The sequence below is a fragment of the Brachyhypopomus gauderio genome, chromosome 4 (assembly GCF_052324685.1).
Source record: "Brachyhypopomus gauderio isolate BG-103 chromosome 4, BGAUD_0.2, whole genome shotgun sequence".
NCBI classification, from domain to species: domain Eukaryota; kingdom Metazoa; phylum Chordata; class Actinopteri; order Gymnotiformes; family Hypopomidae; genus Brachyhypopomus; species Brachyhypopomus gauderio.
Window position 1 is genome coordinate 33975954 of NC_135214.1, and position 17500 is coordinate 33993453.

Genomic DNA, 17500 nt, shown 5'->3' on the forward strand with positions numbered 1-17500 from the left:
GATTTTGTACAGCTCTATCTGTGAGACTTCAGTGTGTGGCTCTACTCATCCGTGGTTGTATCATCCTCTCTCTGCACCCCAGGTCCATTAATGGACTTGTCAGAATCTTGGAGACACAGAGGTCCAGGTGAGTTTCTCCAGCAGCTCTTCCTGTGATGATGTCCTGTAGAACAGAATGAAAACGCTGAGAATGTAGAAGAGGGTGTGATGGTGTGATGGTGTGTGTGTGTGTGTGTGTGTGTGTGGTGGAGTGCACACGTGAGTCTGTAGCTAAGATTATTTATGTGCCCTTAGAGAGCTGTAATCAGAAGAGCTAATGAAATGTGTATTTTTGCCTAAAGATTAGTAAGAGAGTAACAACATTTAATATGAAATTTCTTCATCTAGGGTTGACTTGTCTCAAGTATTAGACCTGCATTCCTTCGACACCAAAGATGGTGCACGGTATAGTAAATTTTACTCTACAGAAGAGTGTTTTGGATGTCAGATTATTATCATGTGTATATATCACTGTTTTCACAACTCAATTTGATATACATTATGATTTTTAGGATTCATTATAAGAAAACAATAATTAAATAGGAGCTGTCTTGCTCCTATCCACATGCTTATGAAAAATACAGTTAATCTAAGACCCCCCCCCCCCCCCCCCCCCCCCCCCCCCAAAATTACAACTGTAAATCACAGATTATGTATACTGTGTAACATTTACATGCAGATCTAGTGGTTTAATTTGCATGGTCAACAACAATGACCGAGTCCTGTAGCACAACCCTGACACCTCATTCACCCCCACAAGAAGACGCCCTTTAATGGAATGATCTGAGCTGGACCCGGCGGACAGACTGCAGCGTTGTTAATGTGAATGGAAGAGGCCAGCTGTGGAGGATTAAAGCCGTGGGGGCAAAGGGACCCCAGAGAGGGCAGGACCCCTCAGACGCGTGTCCACACATACGTCCTTTCAGCCTCACCGCGCCCCAATCGCCCTCCCGAGTAGCGGGCCGCTTGTCTGGGGGTGACCCCCCTCGGCTCTGCCTGTATCAGCAGAGAGAATAATCCGGAAGGAAACGTTTACCCTCCCTCGGGGGTCGTGGGCCATCTTTCTTTCCCTCTCTACCTCTCCTTCTCTTTTTTTCTTGTATTCTGCCTTTTTTATACACAGAAGCTTTCACACACCGTCATGTAGATGTGGCTTAAGACCAGCGGTGACATCTAGCGCCCTCTGTAGGTACTTTTAAAAGAGGATCTTTAGGAGTGCTGTGTGTCTCTGAAATGTGGCATTTTGTTGCACTCAGGCTGGCTGAGACCCTGCAGTTGGTGAAAACAACACAACCACATCTAGACAAGGTACCGGTGCCCCAGATGAAGACACCCAGTGTGCTGCCCCCTATCTACTGTGTTCTGGTATAACAGCAGCCATTTACACCGCCACAGTTCAGCCCCGAGTCGTTTTCTTGGTCTTTTTGCTTCTGCGCTACTTTTGAAATGATTCATTTGAATCTTTTATTATATTACATTCTTTTTTTTTTGCCTTGTAGATCCCTTGGCAAATCAATTCCTAGTTCCAAATCTAAAATTTATAATCAGAAATGTGAACACATCAATAATTTTTTCCATTTTTGAAATTAAAAATTTGGTTGAAACGTACTGAAATTAAAATGAGCATCAGCATACCAATAATTGCCTCTTATTCAGATATGCTAAATGTAATGGGGGGGTGTTTAGCATCTAATGTAAAGCTGGCTGTGTGCTACACTCCTCCACCGTCATAACACATGTGAGATACAGCCAAGCCTGCTGCTCTATAGGGGCTGATGGTGGGGGTCGGGTGGAGATGTGGTTGTATTATTAGCATGAGGCCGCAGTTCCCGCATCCAGCCTCCCCTCCTGCACCCTGCCCCCAATCCTTGCTCTTTTCATGCAAACGAGTGCCCTGTTTTCTGTTGTTATTCCAGAGTTAAAAAGGAAGCGTGTAACCTCAACACTGTCAAACAATGGTTTAAATATCTGCAGAGTGACCTCGTAATGTCCTGGGGAAGTTCACAAGTTTGGAGGTGGTGAATGCAGACAAGCTGGCCAAGATTCTGTTAAAGCTGTTTCTGGGTTCCTGGGAAAATTAAATCAAAATGAAGCTTTAAGCTTGTTGACACATTTGGTGGTGTGTCACTAATAGTGTTTGTCATTCTTTAATAGCGAACGTTTGAAAGGCAAAAGCATTAAAAATATCATTGCTTCTTCAGTTAAACTTATTTTACTTTTGAGTTTCTAAAATAGTTTTTGAGAAATCACATCTTGGTTGGAGTTGGAGAAAACTGGTTGAACGTGTTTCTTTTCCTGTCATTTTTAGAATATATTAACTGTAACTTTTGAAGTACCTGGAAGTGTCTCTGAAGATGATGTAAATGTGTTTATTCAGGTATGACTTACTCCTAAAAATGTAAGTGTAAGCAATATGCTACATTACTTTAGTAGTTGATTTTTATGCATTGATTGCAATATATTGTTTTTAAATTGCTTAAATTCAAATTTCATAAACCAGCGCCTGTTCTTTCTAGAACCTCTTATGGGAAAAGATGTTTAAGAACAGAGCAGGGCTGGCAATGAATGTCATTCGTTCAAAGGTAAGCGCCTGCAGTCTGTTAAAACAACTTCAGTTTTTCCAACAAGAAAGACTTCTTCCTTTGGCAATTACGTCTCTAAATGGTGCACTGGGACAAATTTCAAAGTAGGGAAATGTATTTATTTTAATTGTTTTTATTGCAGACATTTCTTAGCTTGATGGTGCAACCTGCTCCTGTTTTGCTTGCGTGCGTGTGTGTGTGTGTGTGTGTGTGTCCTGCGGTTGCAGGGCGTTTTGTCTCTCCAGGGCAGACGGAAGCGGGCCATGCTGCAGGGCGTTCATGAGCTCTATGAACTGGAGGAAACGCCCGAGGCCTGGGCTGACGGAGAGACCAGGAGCAATCGACTGGTCTTCATCGGTGAGACTCGCTCCTTCTCCCACGTGTGTGTGTGTTTGTGTGTTTGTGTGTGTGTGTGTGTGTGTGTGTGTGTGTGTGTGTGTGTGTCTCTCTCTCTCTCTCTCTCCCTGCCTCACGATTCCTCAGTAACGTACATGACATGGACATGTCCCTCATTTCAGGGCGCAATCTGGACAGAGACGTACTGAAGAAGGAATTCCTCTCTCTAGTCTCAACTGCAGAGGACACTACGGAGTAGAGACGTCATGTCGCCCAGGTGCTGGCCTAGCGTCTGATTACTGCCTGCTGAATAAGCTCAAGGACAGGGCAGCGTTGGCCCAAACCAACACTGTTCTCCTAACATGCTGTGTACATGTGAACTGTGCTTGTGTATGTGTTCCTCACAGATTTGGTTATGTGCTGCGTGGTCAATTATACACAACTTTGACAAAGGACAGTGGGATGTTACTTTTGAGGTGTAAGGCTATTGAGGCACACTTGCAGGAATATTTAATGAGATTTTGTGTGTTCACAGTTGTGAAGGAGAAGAAAATCTCAACACATTAGACTTACCCCAAATCCTGTGTGTTGTGAAACACACAGCTCGATAACTGCGATAGATTAATGGTGTCTGTACAGTATTGACACAAGAAAATTGCAGCCCTACTGTGTGAAACAAAATTGCTTATAACTCACACAAAAGGATATCACAATAGAATAAACTTGAAACAGAGGTGATTTGTCTGTGTTCGATTTTGCGTGTGGTGTACTGTGCTTTTTAAATTTATCAAAGTTCTATATTGAAATGAAGATCTTTCATGTGTCATGAAGTAAAAGAATTTGAGATAAGAAACTGGCCTTGCACATGTTGTAATTCTATAATTGCAGTTTGTGGCTCTTGAGCAGTTTATTTCAAATGCATCACTGAACATACTGCTATTTGAAAGCTATGCATTTTGGAATACCTGTTCTTTTCATGTTTCATAGAGTAGTCGGTGTTTGATATTCACCAAGTCAATTAAAAGTAGACAATTCTGTTTTGTTCACATACTTAACTGAAGCAGGATCATAAATTCACATTGATCTCAGAAGACTCCCCCAGGTGAGCTTCTAGACGGGCACTTCCGTCTCCTTAATTTGCAACTCAGATCAGTGTCGACCGGTTTAACACACACATCCGCGCACAAAAACGTTTGCTTTGAGGACAGTTGAGGTAATTTATATCCGCCTAATAAAACTAGCCTACGCCATGCCCCACGGCCCTAAACGCACGATACAGCTGCGCCGTTTCCTTCTCGATTCTAATGTTGATAGGCTCGTTTACTGGCCCACAAACACCTATTCTTGAGTCCAAGCAGGGAGCCCTGCCACGGTCATTTTCATGGCCGCACCGCCTGCGGATATTTTCAGGTGGTAAGCTAAACGAAACCCGGGGGGTCTCGCGGAAAAGCGATACATTTTAATCGGGAGTTAGGCGTGGTGTGAAAACGCACTATCGCATCCATCTCCCGCGGGGACACCGCTTCTGAAGAAGTAGTTTGAAGTCTTTTAGAAATATCTAAATTATACAGATAAATGTTCGTCACCCTGTAGTACAAATACAGACACATAAATACTGGAATCTCCCATTTCCCACTCATAACCTACTCGATTTTGATTTATTAATGGTTTCAATTACCAGAATTAAAATGTTTGGAACTTTTCAAGTGTAGCCTATTGAAACGTAAGTTATTAACAGATTAGAGTATTTACAACGGTAAGTGTTGAGCTCGTTTGTATTTTAATTTTAATTTAGTTTCCGGTTTGTTAAAGCTGAGGTAATGTAGCTGCAGATTGGTTTTGTTTAATCATATACACTGATTGCAAAACCTGATATTTGTTAGCGTGTTAATTTAACCCTTTCCCTTGCACAAACAATCTAACACAAAATAATGACGGATTATAATAATCTATAGAGTTACGCTATTCCTTCGAAAAACATCAATTTGCATTTTGTATGAGAAAACGGTGTTGGTGAAAGGCCCCCCACACCTGCGTAAAAGCTGTAATTCCCTGTGGTGACACTTCACTCCTATTGGTCTGGCCATCAGTTGACCAGGACGGGGTGCGTGGACCCTCATAAATAGCTCTCACCTCCACAGTCGTGGCAGAGCAGCAAACAAACATCTCGTAGACCACACGCACGGAAGATACCTTCACCTCGGATTGGTGAGGTGAAACCTGTGACCATCTCTGGGGTCAGAAATGATGATCCTTTCCATGGATGAAGCAACTCGTCCTACATGCGTCTCCCTTGATGAAGAGACAGACATCGTCGGGGGGGATTTAACTGGGAATGATGCTGACTTTTTCCCGTCTTGTCGGGACACAACAGGGATGGTCTCTTCGGACAGCTCTGAAGTGGACTCTTCTGGTGAGGGCGAGAGCAGATTCTGCGTTAAGGCCCGACAACAACCTGCTGCAACCCGACAGCAAAGCGGCTCCGTTAAACCTCCGTATTCTTACATCGCTCTCATCACCATGTCCATCCTCCAGAGCCCCACCAAGAAACTCACCCTTAGTGGCATTTGCGACTTTATCAGCAACAAGTTCCCTTATTATAAGGAAAAGTTTCCGGCTTGGCAGAACTCAATCAGACACAACTTGTCACTTAACGACTGTTTCATCAAGATACCAAGAGAACCAGGCAACCCAGGTAAAGGAAACTACTGGTCGCTTGACCCTGCATCTGAAGACATGTTCGACAACGGCAGTTTTCTGCGCAGAAGGAAGAGGTTCAAACGGAACCAACCGGAATACTCCAAAGACGGACTCTTGTTTTACCCGAATATTAGTTATCAACCGTACGGGAGACCGTATTGCGTGACTAGGCAGGTGGTGACGCAGGCTGCCCACCTTGGATATGTACCGGTCCAAGATGCTGTCGTCGTGCCGTCGCCCTACTTTCAGTATCAGGGTGTCGCCAAGATCCCCGAAGGCCAAGAAGTTCGTCACCAGACGCGTCTCAGACTTCTCGAGCAAAGGCCCGACCGCGAGACGCAGAAGTTTTCTTTCAGTATTGACAGCATCATGGCAAAATCGACCACCTCAGAAAACAAAAACTCTGTCCATCAACTGCCAGTCGAGTACGGTCGCCTATTTGCACCACTACCATCTTGTGTGGTTCCAAATTTCCTTCCAGTATCAAGAACTCCTTTTGCTTTGACCACCGTGCCATTTTCAGAAAGCTTACAAACAGCTTACCCGAACTGTTGAACTTCTATACATTTGTACCTGAAAGAAATGTTTATTGCATATGTGATACACACGTGTGATTGTGTACAGATGGTCTTGCTTTCCACATACGGTGCATTCCAAATGCATAGCATGTAAATAACGTGTTTCATAATTTTAATGGAAGTGTATATAGCCTAATGTTAATATATAATTATAGCCTATATCTGTATGTCTGTGTGTGACGTGTTTCATTATAATGTTGAAATTGTGCCAGTCGGTGTCTATTGTTCCATTACAATATATGTATGTGATTTATTAAAAATAATTTAAATGTCAAACGTGATGTTGGGTTGCTTTGTGTGTCAGTTATGACTGCTTTTTAATTGTTTTCTCTTAGGAGATGTACGTTTCTAGATAGCAACATAAAACTAAAGGTTAAAAAAAGTATTAAAAAAATAATCAATATCCAGTGAACATAAAAAAAAATGCCAAAGCTTTTTAAAACAACCTTTTTGTGATAATTTATATGTATAACCCGCACTTTGTTACATCGGAAAAAACACATTAACATTAAAATTTCCGATGTTTAAAAAAAGCAGCAAAATAGGCCTATATTTATTGGTTTTCAATGGCAGTCCAAGAGTTTGCATGAATAGAATATCCACAAGAGGGCGTATGAGCTCGTAACAGCGTTGAAAAGACGCATTTACCAAATATTTCGAACTTTAGTTTTATTCAGAGAAGCTATCGTTTGAGGCGTACGTTTTATTTCTGTTTGTGAAACGTAATTACAAATAGATAAAATCATACATTTACTTTTAATACGTTTAGTTATTATAGTTTAGTATTATATAATTTTAATATGCTATTTTAAAATATATACTCACTATATTACGTTGCTATTAAATTATTTGGCCTCTCCAAAAATGGCAAATGATTTCTTGTTTGGTTATTAATATTTTTGGCATTCTATAGAGAGCCAGGTGACTGCTGGGCACAGCAGGGCACGTGCCAGAGCCCCAAGCGCGCGACGGGAACCAGAGGCGTCCGGTTTCAAAGGTGCGCGCAGTATTATTTCTCCCCGCACACCAAGGGCTATTTTTGTCAGACACCGCCGCTGATTGAATGAGTTTTGTAGCCCTCCCTGATTTTTGTTTTGGCAGTTTGTCCCGGTAACAGCTTGAGAAAACTGGCGCGTGACACTAGATCTTGAGGTCTGCGTTCTTGAGTTTTTAAATATAGTATTTTATACACAACGGTACATGCGTGTATGCCACGGAGTTTCGTATTTATGTGAAATTTTTATTGACAGCTTTTCCAGACAACTGTCACGGGACAGTAGCGCGTCACACCAGTCCATCTCTCCCTTGCCTGGATCTGCGCAGCATATATTTAGAGTGGAAACGCACATCTTCAGTAAGAACTCGCGGGAATTTAGAGCTTCCAGGGCTTGAGATACAAACCCACAGAGCTCCTGTCACCATTCAAGTAGCCTCCAGCGGTTTTCTTAGGACGTGGACACAACTTTGACGCGTTCCGGAGCGTCTCGGCGACCATGGAGAACAACCCTATACCCGTCTTGACTATCCAAACGACCCCCTTTGATGACCAGAGACCCGGGACTAACGGTCTGCGAAAGAAGACTGCTGTTTTTGAGAGCAAAAAGAACTATTTACAAAATTATATTCAAAGCGTTCTGTCCTCCATCGACTTGAGGGACCGTCAAGGATGCACCATGGTCGTTGGCAGCGATGGGAGATACTTCAGCCGAGTCGCCATCGAAGTCATCGTACAGATGGCTGCAGCCAATGGGGTAAGAAGATAATATTGATGAGGGGAAAATAGATATGAAAGCCCCCAGAAATTTGATTGATTAGAGAAGTACACCGCCTAGTAGAAAATGAAGTTATGGCACTTCGTCGTGGTCCGAACAGGCTATTAAGTGGTCATGCCTGATCTGAATTGTGAGCATCTATATATGAGTGCTTAGAGGGTGTTTAATGAACACCAACTCAACTGCTCACTTGCTAGGAACTTTCTCTTTGCTATATGTAAATGAGACACTTTTTGTACTATCGCAATTTGACATGATTTTTTAAATGTTAAAATCCTTGTGTAAGTCCTTGTGAATCATATGTGGACATTTAGTTCTCTTTACATTTGTTTGCACACTCTTTCCACTGTTTGCTGTCATTGTTTTATTAGGGTGTCCACCAGACATAAATGATATCAGCGTTCACAATGCATGACCTATGTTCCATTCATTCAAAGTAGATTAATAACTTCTTACCTGCGTCTCAATAATGGCCATTCATGTGTACAGAAGTGTGATTGTCTTTGGTGTAACTTAGACTATATTATGAAAGTGTCTGCAGTTCTATTTTATGCTTGGTATATTCGTTTTTTCAATGAGGTCAGAAGCCACATGTTAAGAGTGTATTAATTTGTCCCAAGATTCAGAAAGTTGCAGCTGCTATGTAAGACAGGCCCGACGGAAGACAGGAGCACACAGGAAGTCCACTTGCCTATATTTGGCCTTTCAGGGTTTCCTTCAGCCCATAGGTGAAAAACAGCACCAAAAAGGGGAACATAATGGAACTTTAATCTTCGGTTTGGCAGCAGATCTGACATCATTCACAATGATCACATCATGGGAAACTGATGTCCTGGGAGTGCAAGTGATATATTTCTCTGCTGGGTCCGGCCAAGAGCATCATGTGTTATCTGCTGTACCATCCCTCCCCTGTGCTGCCCTACACGCAGCTACCCACCGGTTAACCTTCCTGCTCGAGTGGCAGGGGAAGACCGCAGGGGTGGCTCAGGGCCAAGCTGTGTTTCAGTCTTTGCCCCAGCTCCTCACACCACGTTCTGTTGGCCCCTGGACGCATTTCTCAAATTTAGACATGACATACCAGCTCAAGTACAGCATAATCTCATTTGTCAATTGTGAATGTCTATGGTTAGTATGTTTAGCGTTTAGGCATGTTAGCCAAGCACTCTCTCTCTCTCTCTCTCTCTCTCTCTCTCTCTCTCTCTTGTGTCTCTCACTCTCTCCCTCTCTTTCTCGCTCACACGCACATGTAAACTCTCAGTAAGTCTCGGGGGCATGTAACATTCGGACTGTGATTTCCCGAGCGGTGTGTGTATCCAGAACCAGGACCTTATATGGATACACTGCTCAAAGGCTTTGGTGGAATATTTTTCACGCTCTCAAGGCCCAAAGCTAACCAGAACAGGCAATCAGTCAAATGCAGCAACCTAAGCATCTACTCTAATGAATAGCAGATTAGCTTAGCATCACAGCAGTAGTGGGTTTACAGGATTGACAGTGTGCTGGGTCATTAAAATGCCAGGCTGAAACGGCAGACAATTCACAAATAGAAAGTGACTGATCATGTAAAGTTTAATGAGTCACTGAATTGCTGTGACGTCTAGCCTGCTGCAAACAACCACCTTACATGAGCTAAACGGCGTGTAGAAGTGTGGCCACCTGCAACCCTCTGGAATGATTCATGCCTAGAAATGATCAATGAGCAGACCTTAAACTAAAATTAGTTCTTGAAGAATGCGCTATAAAGTAGCAGCTGACCTGAGGTCAGGTCTCTCTTGTTACAGGCCTAACAGTCATCACTCTATGTAAAACTGTGTGCATGTTCTATGTAAAACGCTTTTCTCAGGTCAGTTTAATCCCAGAGTCGGAGTGCCAGAGCATTTTGGGAGGATGTTCTGGTCACTGTGGTATGCAGCAGTAGCCGCGGCTGGCACCTCTGAAGGCTGCAGGTTTTAAGGCGTACCTCAGTCCCTGTTACGCCTGCTAGGATAACCTCTGCATACCAGACTGAGAGCTCTTGAATCACAGCTTCCTCAAAGCCAACCATTTCGTTCCACTGGCTCTCAGAGATTGAGAGTATTACGAACAAAATATGAGAATAATCAGACTAAAATTAAGCAATGCAGGAACTTGATACGTTAGCTGTTCCCCTCGTCACAACTATAATTGTCATTGAGTTCATGCTGCTTTTCTAACAACTGATGATGTATGTCTTGCAGATAGGAAGGCTGGTGATTGGACACAGTGGTATCCTGTCCACGCCTGCAGTGTCCTGCATCATCAGGAAGATAAAAGCAATCGGTGGCATCATTCTCACTGCCAGCCACAGCCCAGGGGGGCCAGCTGGAGACTTTGGCATCAAATTCAACGTAGGTAATGGAGGTGAGGAATCATAATTCGATTCTAAATCTTTGTGCAAACATGAAAAAATTCCCCCCAAGTCATTTGGAAGTTAATTATTTTAAAGATCTCCATTAGAGCATTAAGAGAAGATAATGTTTCAACAAGTGTTCTTATTGCCTGCACTGCAACTGAGTAAATGTACTGGTTTTCGACTCACGATCGCATTTGTCACAAAACCTTTGTGATATGAGAGAGATGATATTTTTGAATGGCCTTAAATGACAAAAATATTTCAGGAGGATGTGAGCACAATGAAGGCCTAGGTACAGACACCGCACACTTACTGTGAGAGGATTGTGGGATTAGAAAGTAGTATAAGGCAGAAGAAGACTTATATCTAACATGAGCAATTATTATGTAACAGGACAATAAAACATTACATTGGCTTGTCCATACACTGGGTTGGTCTTTCCATTGGTAATCCATTGATAATTTTCCATCTTTGATGGTTTGCTTTGACATTCTTAGTTTTTGAATAATACTAGACTCCAAAACATGCCAGAAAATAACTTTTAACCTCAACTGACAGGTACATGAAGAGGTAGGCACTGTTTTTGTTTTGTAAGATTTGTTTTTTTTTTTTAGCTGTTGAATCATTTTGGGGTTGTTTTTGTAGGCCCTTCTCCAGATACAGTAATGGAGAGGATCTACCAGGTGAGCCGCACTCTGGAGGAGTTTGCCATCTGTCCTGACATGCACATCGATCTCTCACGCTTGGGACGCCAGGACTTCGATCTGGAAAACAAGTTCAAGCCCTTTCGGGGTTAGTTTTCAATTTGTGTTTCGTCTAAATGTAGACAGGTATCGCTATTGTCATTTGTTGAAAATTAAAGATAGATGTCTCTGTGCAGTTGAGATTGTGGATTCTGTGGAGATCTACCTAAACATGCTCCGTGGAATCTTTGACTTTGGAGCTATCAAGAGCCTCCTGACGGGTCCCGAACAGCTGAAGATACGCATCGATGCGATGAACGGAGGTGAGAGCCTCCATGGGACAGTCCCGCACCACCCTTCCTCATCCACCACCCCTTCTCTAGCCATGCTATGACACCATTAGCACCCTTTAATCACGGACACATTTAATTCCTGTGACATTCAGTGTAATGTCTGGTATGAATACTGATATGAAGATGTGAATGTCCTCTGGTTTGTTTTGTTTCAGTGATGGGCCCCTATGTAAGGAGGATCATGTGTGATGAGCTTGGGGCACCTGCCAACTCCGCCGTGAACTGTGTCCCCCTGGAGGATTTTGGGGGTCAGCACCCCAATCCCAACCCCTCGTTTGCAGTTTCATTGGTGGAGTCCATGAAGGGTGGAGAGTTTGGTTTTGGAGCTGCGTTCGACGCAGATGGCGTGAGTATTGTTGAGCATTTCAAACTGAATGATTTTAATAAGTCCTGAATTGATGAGCAAAGACTAGCAAAAGCTTTATAAAGCAAACTTGCATTCTTTTCTTCTTTAATCAGAACATTGGATTAATAGCTAACACCACTAAACCAAAATATAGCTTAATCATGCTAGCTCTCAGTGGAGGTGTTAGATGATTCCAACCATTTAACTGAATTTCAGATCTCAACTAACTGATTATCTGATCTCAAAGTTCTTTTTATTTTGTGTTCTAGTGATATTTTCATCACTATTCTAGTGATATTTATTATTATTATTTTTATTATTATGTGTCTTGACTGGAGATTTGAAAGCATGACAAAAATGACAAGAAAAAAAAAATAATGAGGAATAAATATGTTTGTGGTATGAACAATTTTAGTCAGGCTACTTGTTCATTTTTTTCTCTTTTTCTGTGATTGTACTTAAAATATTTTGTGCTTCTGCAAAAGCAGTCTAAAGTGAATGAGCCACGTCATGTGCGTTCCCTTGTGTCTGCAGGACCGCTGTATGGTTCTCGGTCAAAACGGCTTCTTCGTCAACCCATCAGACTCGATAGCGGTGATGGCGGCCAACCTTTCCTGCGTCCCTTACTTCAGACAGATGGGCGTGCGCGGCCTGGCCCGCAGTATGCCCACCAGCACGGCCCTGGACAGGTGAGAGGGAACACTCGCTCACACTCGCTCACACCCGCTCACACTCGCTCACACCCGCTCACACTCGCTCACACACAGCAGCCGCCTCTGTTCATCTGCGTCTGAGAACACGGAAGTGCCAACCAGAGAGAATTTGGGATCTCGGAAAAAAAGACGTGATGTTTGTGAAGGGATATGTGATAGATTTGTAGATCATCTTATAATTTGAAGTATTAACAATAGCTAAGCACTCATGCCATGTAGCACAGCTGGCCTTAATACGGAGTCGTAGGTGTGAGAATGAGGCTGTCATCACCACCGCTCCAGGAAGAGTAGCACACACGTCACACGCACTTTCACTCACACTCTCCTCTCACCACTGCCTGGAGACCAGAGGCACTGTTCATGATGCAGGGAGAGACGGTGTAGCCATTCTTCTGTTAGATTTAAGTTACCGTTGAATTTGAGTTACATATTTGACTGGAAAAAGAAAAGGAGTAATCATTCTCCAGATCTTCAGTAAATGACCATACATACTGCATTAGAATTAGAATGATCAGTGTTTCTTTAATTATTTGTCAATCTACTGATTGAATATGGAGTCGAACCCACTGGTACAGTTCTGGGTTGGTTTAAAGTAATGCCAGAGGTCAGTGCTTAATATGGCTCCCTGCTCTGGCAGTCTCACTGGAATAGCTGATGTGCAGAATGATTAGGGAAGAAACCGTCCCTTAGGACTCTTATCTCAGCAAACAGTTTCTGTCAGGCCACCATTATCCTCACTATACTCTCTATATTAACCCTCCCTACCGTCAGGACGAGTAGAAGGAATCAGAGGGTGGTACAACTAGTCAGGGGAAACTGTGATTGCTCTAGAGGAGGTCAGAGGGCAGTTGTGGGAGGGACCGTGGGGAGTGGGCAGTAGAAGCAGTTAGAGAATTGCAGCAAAAGGGCTGGGTTGAGGAGTTGTAGAGCGCGGACCCAATCTCTATGAATAACAGCGTTAGCTCATCCCCACACTCCAACACTGCTCCTCACCAGGCTAAAAATATCCCGAGCTTCATCACCACTAAAATACTCACGCACAGCCCTGGGTTTAAATACATGTGATTTGTGGGCCATTATCATGTTCTTAAATGAGTTTTGTTGAGCCTGTGACCCTAACAGATTCAGAAGACAGATCAGATCAGAGTGGGAGGTGGGTAGCTCATGCCAGGCCCGGAGACCGGCATTCTTTCAGCTGTGATTTTATTTTCCACCTCATACAAATGTTTGGCATGTCCAAAGATCTGACAGGAAACTGGCTATATTGGAAGAATGCAACACCCCTATTAGCACTGGGGGTAAAACAGGAAGTGATCTCATTTCGTGACACCCACATCTTGCAGTGATGTGTATACTCCCATAGAACACGTTTCTTACATTTAATTACTTAATTACTTTGTTTCTTACTTAATTACGCCCCATTTGTTTACTTACATGTTGTTTGCAAATGACCAAAGTTCCTCAATATCGTCATGCTTGCTCATTTTTCACAATATGACTGTTAAATGTACATGTTTTCTTGCAATGCAGTTAAATATAATTTAATTTATGTGACATTTGAAACCGTAATCTAAGCTTCGTAAGGAATTGGTTTGACAGAGAATAGTCAGGATCTGCCACTCTGTTAAACAACATGAGGCAGTCATGGCCTGGTGGTAGGGAACTGGTCTTGTGACCGGAGGGTCGTGGGTTCGATTCCCAGACCTGAGGCCATGACTGAGGTGCCCTTGAGCAAGGTACCTATCCCCAACTGCTCCCCGGGCGCCGAGCTAGGGCTGCCCACCGCTCTGGGCACGTGTGATCCACAGCCCTCTAGTAATCACTAGTGTGTGTGTGTGTTCTAACTGCACAGATGGGTTAAAAGCGGAGGACAAATTTCGATTGCGGTGTAAAAATCACAATTGACAAAATATGGCACATTTACAAACTGTCGGGTTTTACAGAGTGAATATTTGCATCATAGCACATCATAAGATATCGTCCACTTCCAGTGAAAAGGCTTCTAACCCTGCAATAAAGTGGACTGAGTGTATTCAAGCTGTAATACACCGAGACAACTCATGTGATTATGCATTCTCATCTGGAGATCCTCGTGTGTAATAGCAGCTGACCAGCACCTCGTGTCTTCCTGTATTAGAGATGAGAGAGAAGAGTTTTGCTAGATACACTAGGGATTATTTGGTTATTCATTCTCATGTACAAAAGTTCATGCAGCTAAAGTGCAGCTAAAGATTTTCTTAAATATGCTAAATTTATGGCTTGCTTCTTAGAGACAAATTAACCCATTTCTAGAGTTAAAACATCGGAGTGGGAAATTAGCTCTCTTCTGCAGACGCCTTGTGCGTTTCTAACGGGTCTCTGGACCTAATCCATACTTGCTTAATTTATCCATACTTTGTTAAATAAATCATTGTACTCTATTATCTTACCCAACTGCTTCTGACTTTTATTGTGCTCACCATTTAAGGGTTTCAGAATTTTAACCACAGTAGAACGTCATTTATTTCAGTTGTAGCCTTCATGTGTGTTCCCAGTGCATGTGTGACTGATCACTGAGCTCAAGGCTTGTCTTGAGGAACAGAAGGTGAGCTTGTCTGCGCAGACAAACATGTGAGAGCGCGACCTCTCTGTCGAGAGCCTTTTTAGGCGCTGAGCGGGCACTAGTGTAGTCGTGTGTTTAAACACTTAGCCACTTAGCTGTGTGTGTGTTTATGCAGTGTCAGAACCCTGGAGATAAGTTTGTGTGTCTGTTGTTTGAGAAGATGTGCATGTATGGGTGTGTGTGTGTGTGTGTGTGTGTGTGTATGCAGGCTTGAGTGTGTGAATAAGTGTGTGAGTACATGCTTAGGTGCACACAGTACATTGTAGCAGGCCCTAGTATTTGATAAGTTACATTTGGAGAGGATGGGGGGGTGTAGAGAGGAAACATCTGTCTCTTTCCTCTACGCAGGTTAGTGTGCTGCCAAAAACAGGCTTTGCAATATTTGAAAACATCATACTTTATAAAACAGAGACAAAGCATGCAGAGATTACGTGCAAACAGTCTGTTGAACATAAGGCAGCAAAAGGACAAAGACTGAGCATGTGACATGTTTACATGTGACATGTTTACATGTGACAGGGTTACATGGCTCATTAAGCAGTTGCCCTCCAGCACCAAAACCTGATCTTTTGCTACTGAATAGTTGCACAGAGTGTAACTGGCACTCCTAAACAAACTAGCCACACTGCGGTAGGCATGACTGTTCTGACCCACCACTGGGCTTGTGTGTTTGTTTACTCGTGCAGCTGTGCTGAGTGGCCAAAGCAAACACCACTGGAGTTCAGTTCCTCATTTCATTGCTCTTAAGTGTATTTGGATCTGAAAAACATTTCACAGGCATAAGTGGCAACCATGTCAGGGCAGTGTTTCCTGCCTAGTTAAGGCACAGCCCATCTGTCTTTTGGCTGTGAATTGCAGGTCAGGCTTCTTTGCCACGAGAAGGTCACAACCACCTGGTGCGGGTGCTAAACTCCGGCGAGAAGGGCCATTTGACAAATGTTGTGGTCGAGAAATCTGAAAAATGCCAAACATACTTTCTTACTTTCTCACTGTTGCCATTTCTCTTTTCTCTTGCAAATCCGTTCACATAAAATGGACTTCCTTGATTTTTCTCTGTCCCTCACACACACACACACACACACACTAATCAAAGATGCAACGCACACTGGTATCTAAATGAGCAGGGCTGAACTTACTGCTTGTTTTGGCCTGAGACGTGTGAATAAATCACCAACAAGTCAAGGGGTCAACCACGATTCAAGACTTTAGTTTGCAGTCACCGTTCCAAGTTTTCCATTCCAGCGTTCCGTCCAGGCTGCGTCCCCTGTGGATAAATGTGCTTTACTTTTATTTAGTAATTCCACCCAGGAGTAAACAGCTGAAGCTCAATTATGTTTCTCCTTCTCCCTCCCGCCAGGATCGCTACCCATAATGCCAAGCTGCTGTGTCTGAAAATAGTTGTATGCAGCTGAATATCCAAGAGCAACAAATAGACAGGAGACAGGCAGTTAGACAGGCAGTTAGACATTTTCTTGGGCTCATTTTGTATGAGTTTGATACAAGAATGCAAGCAAGTTTGTACACATAGGCTCTTAAACATGTCCCTGTGCTGTATTTGAACCTAGATGAACTGGGATTCAGGAAATCAATTTAAATAAATAATGTTTGTGCAGTTTGAATTCATATAATGGATAAATGTATGGCAAATATTGCGCTTTTGATAATTAAATAATTAATTAATAATTGCCCAAACAGGTGGAATTGGCATGTATAAACAGTTTCATAATCTTGTCTGTTTAAAGGGGTATATGCGTAGAGGTACTCTCTGGAACAGGGGTCACCAACGAGGACGTTATGAGTCGCCCGCGGGCTTGTTTTAAAAACAGCTCACTATATTGCCATGCACCAAAGCGCTGCATCGTTTATGTTTTGCTGCTATTAGCGATTGTCCGCGGTTGCTAGCGGTCTTCCCGCTTAGCAATTGACACGCGCACATGAACCCAATCCACCCCCCCCCCCGCTCAACAACTTTCCTTCTGGTAGCCCTCCGCAATAATTGGTATCCAAGAAGTAGCTCCCAACTTCAAAAAGGTTGGTGACCCCTGCTCTGGAACAACAACTAATACAAGCAGGAAGCATGCCTACTGATGTGACTGCACAACACAAAGGTCCAGCATTTGTGTTAGTGGATTGGTATCTTCCATCCACCCCCCTCCTCCCTTTTCCTTTGGTTCCTCCCTGTGTTCTCCAACTCACTGCATCTCTGTGCGTAACTCCAGCTCTGGACAGGTCTCAAAGTAAACATTAGCCAAAAGGTTGGGTTGCTTTGTTCCTGCACCATTTGCCTTATTAAGATAACTGTGGTTTTCAACCTGAGGGCCACAGCCCCTAGTGGCCCTCAGTGGTATTGTAAGAGAGCTGTTGGCCAAAAGTATTTTATGTTTTGCAAAATCTTTCCAAAAGAAATAGTTTTTTTCAACAATTG

The 17500-nt window shown here is 43.1% G+C and overlaps 2 protein-coding genes and 1 long non-coding RNA gene across 5 annotated transcripts in view; 2 read left to right on the plus strand and 1 right to left on the minus strand.

Moving 5' to 3' along the window:
• Positions 1-4525: 4525 nt before the first annotated feature.
• foxd5 (forkhead box D5) lies at positions 4526-6437 on the plus strand. Its single transcript, XM_077001255.1, has one exon. It carries the CDS (start codon positions 5202-5204, stop codon positions 6210-6212), a length of 1011 nt encoding a protein of 336 aa, XP_076857370.1. The 5' UTR covers positions 4526-5201; the 3' UTR covers positions 6213-6437.
• Positions 6438-7220: 783 nt separating this feature from the next.
• Positions 7221-17500, plus strand: part of pgm5 (phosphoglucomutase 5) — an 18332-nt gene continuing 8052 nt past the window's right edge. The window contains exons 1-7 of one of the 2 annotated variants that reach the window (XM_077004169.1): positions 7221-7387; positions 7486-7986; positions 10224-10386; positions 11024-11170; positions 11259-11384; positions 11570-11760; positions 12295-12449. In XM_077004169.1, coding sequence (XP_076860284.1) covers positions 7729-7986; positions 10224-10386; positions 11024-11170; positions 11259-11384; positions 11570-11760; positions 12295-12449 — 1040 coding nt within the window. In that variant the 5' untranslated portion in view covers positions 7221-7387; positions 7486-7728. Of the gene's footprint in view, positions 7987-10223; positions 10387-11023; positions 11171-11258; positions 11385-11569; positions 11761-12294; positions 12450-17500 lie in introns of both variants that reach the window. The other variant, XM_077004168.1, reaches the window with a different exon arrangement.
• LOC143513126 (uncharacterized) lies at positions 15037-17360 on the minus strand. Of its 2 annotated transcripts, none has more exons than XR_013130588.1 (3): positions 17272-17360; positions 16212-16339; positions 15037-16029 (listed from the first exon to the last, which is right to left on the minus strand). It is a non-coding gene; the product is annotated as an uncharacterized LOC143513126 (long non-coding RNA). The 2 variants fall into 2 exon arrangements; XR_013130587.1 differs by having other exon boundaries at positions 17161-17294.

What these genes read in the sequence shown, in the direction of transcription:
- foxd5 (XM_077001255.1), top strand. Translation starts at nt 5,202, where the DNA reads ATGATGATCCTTTCCATGGATGAAGCAACTCGTCCTACATGCGTCTCC.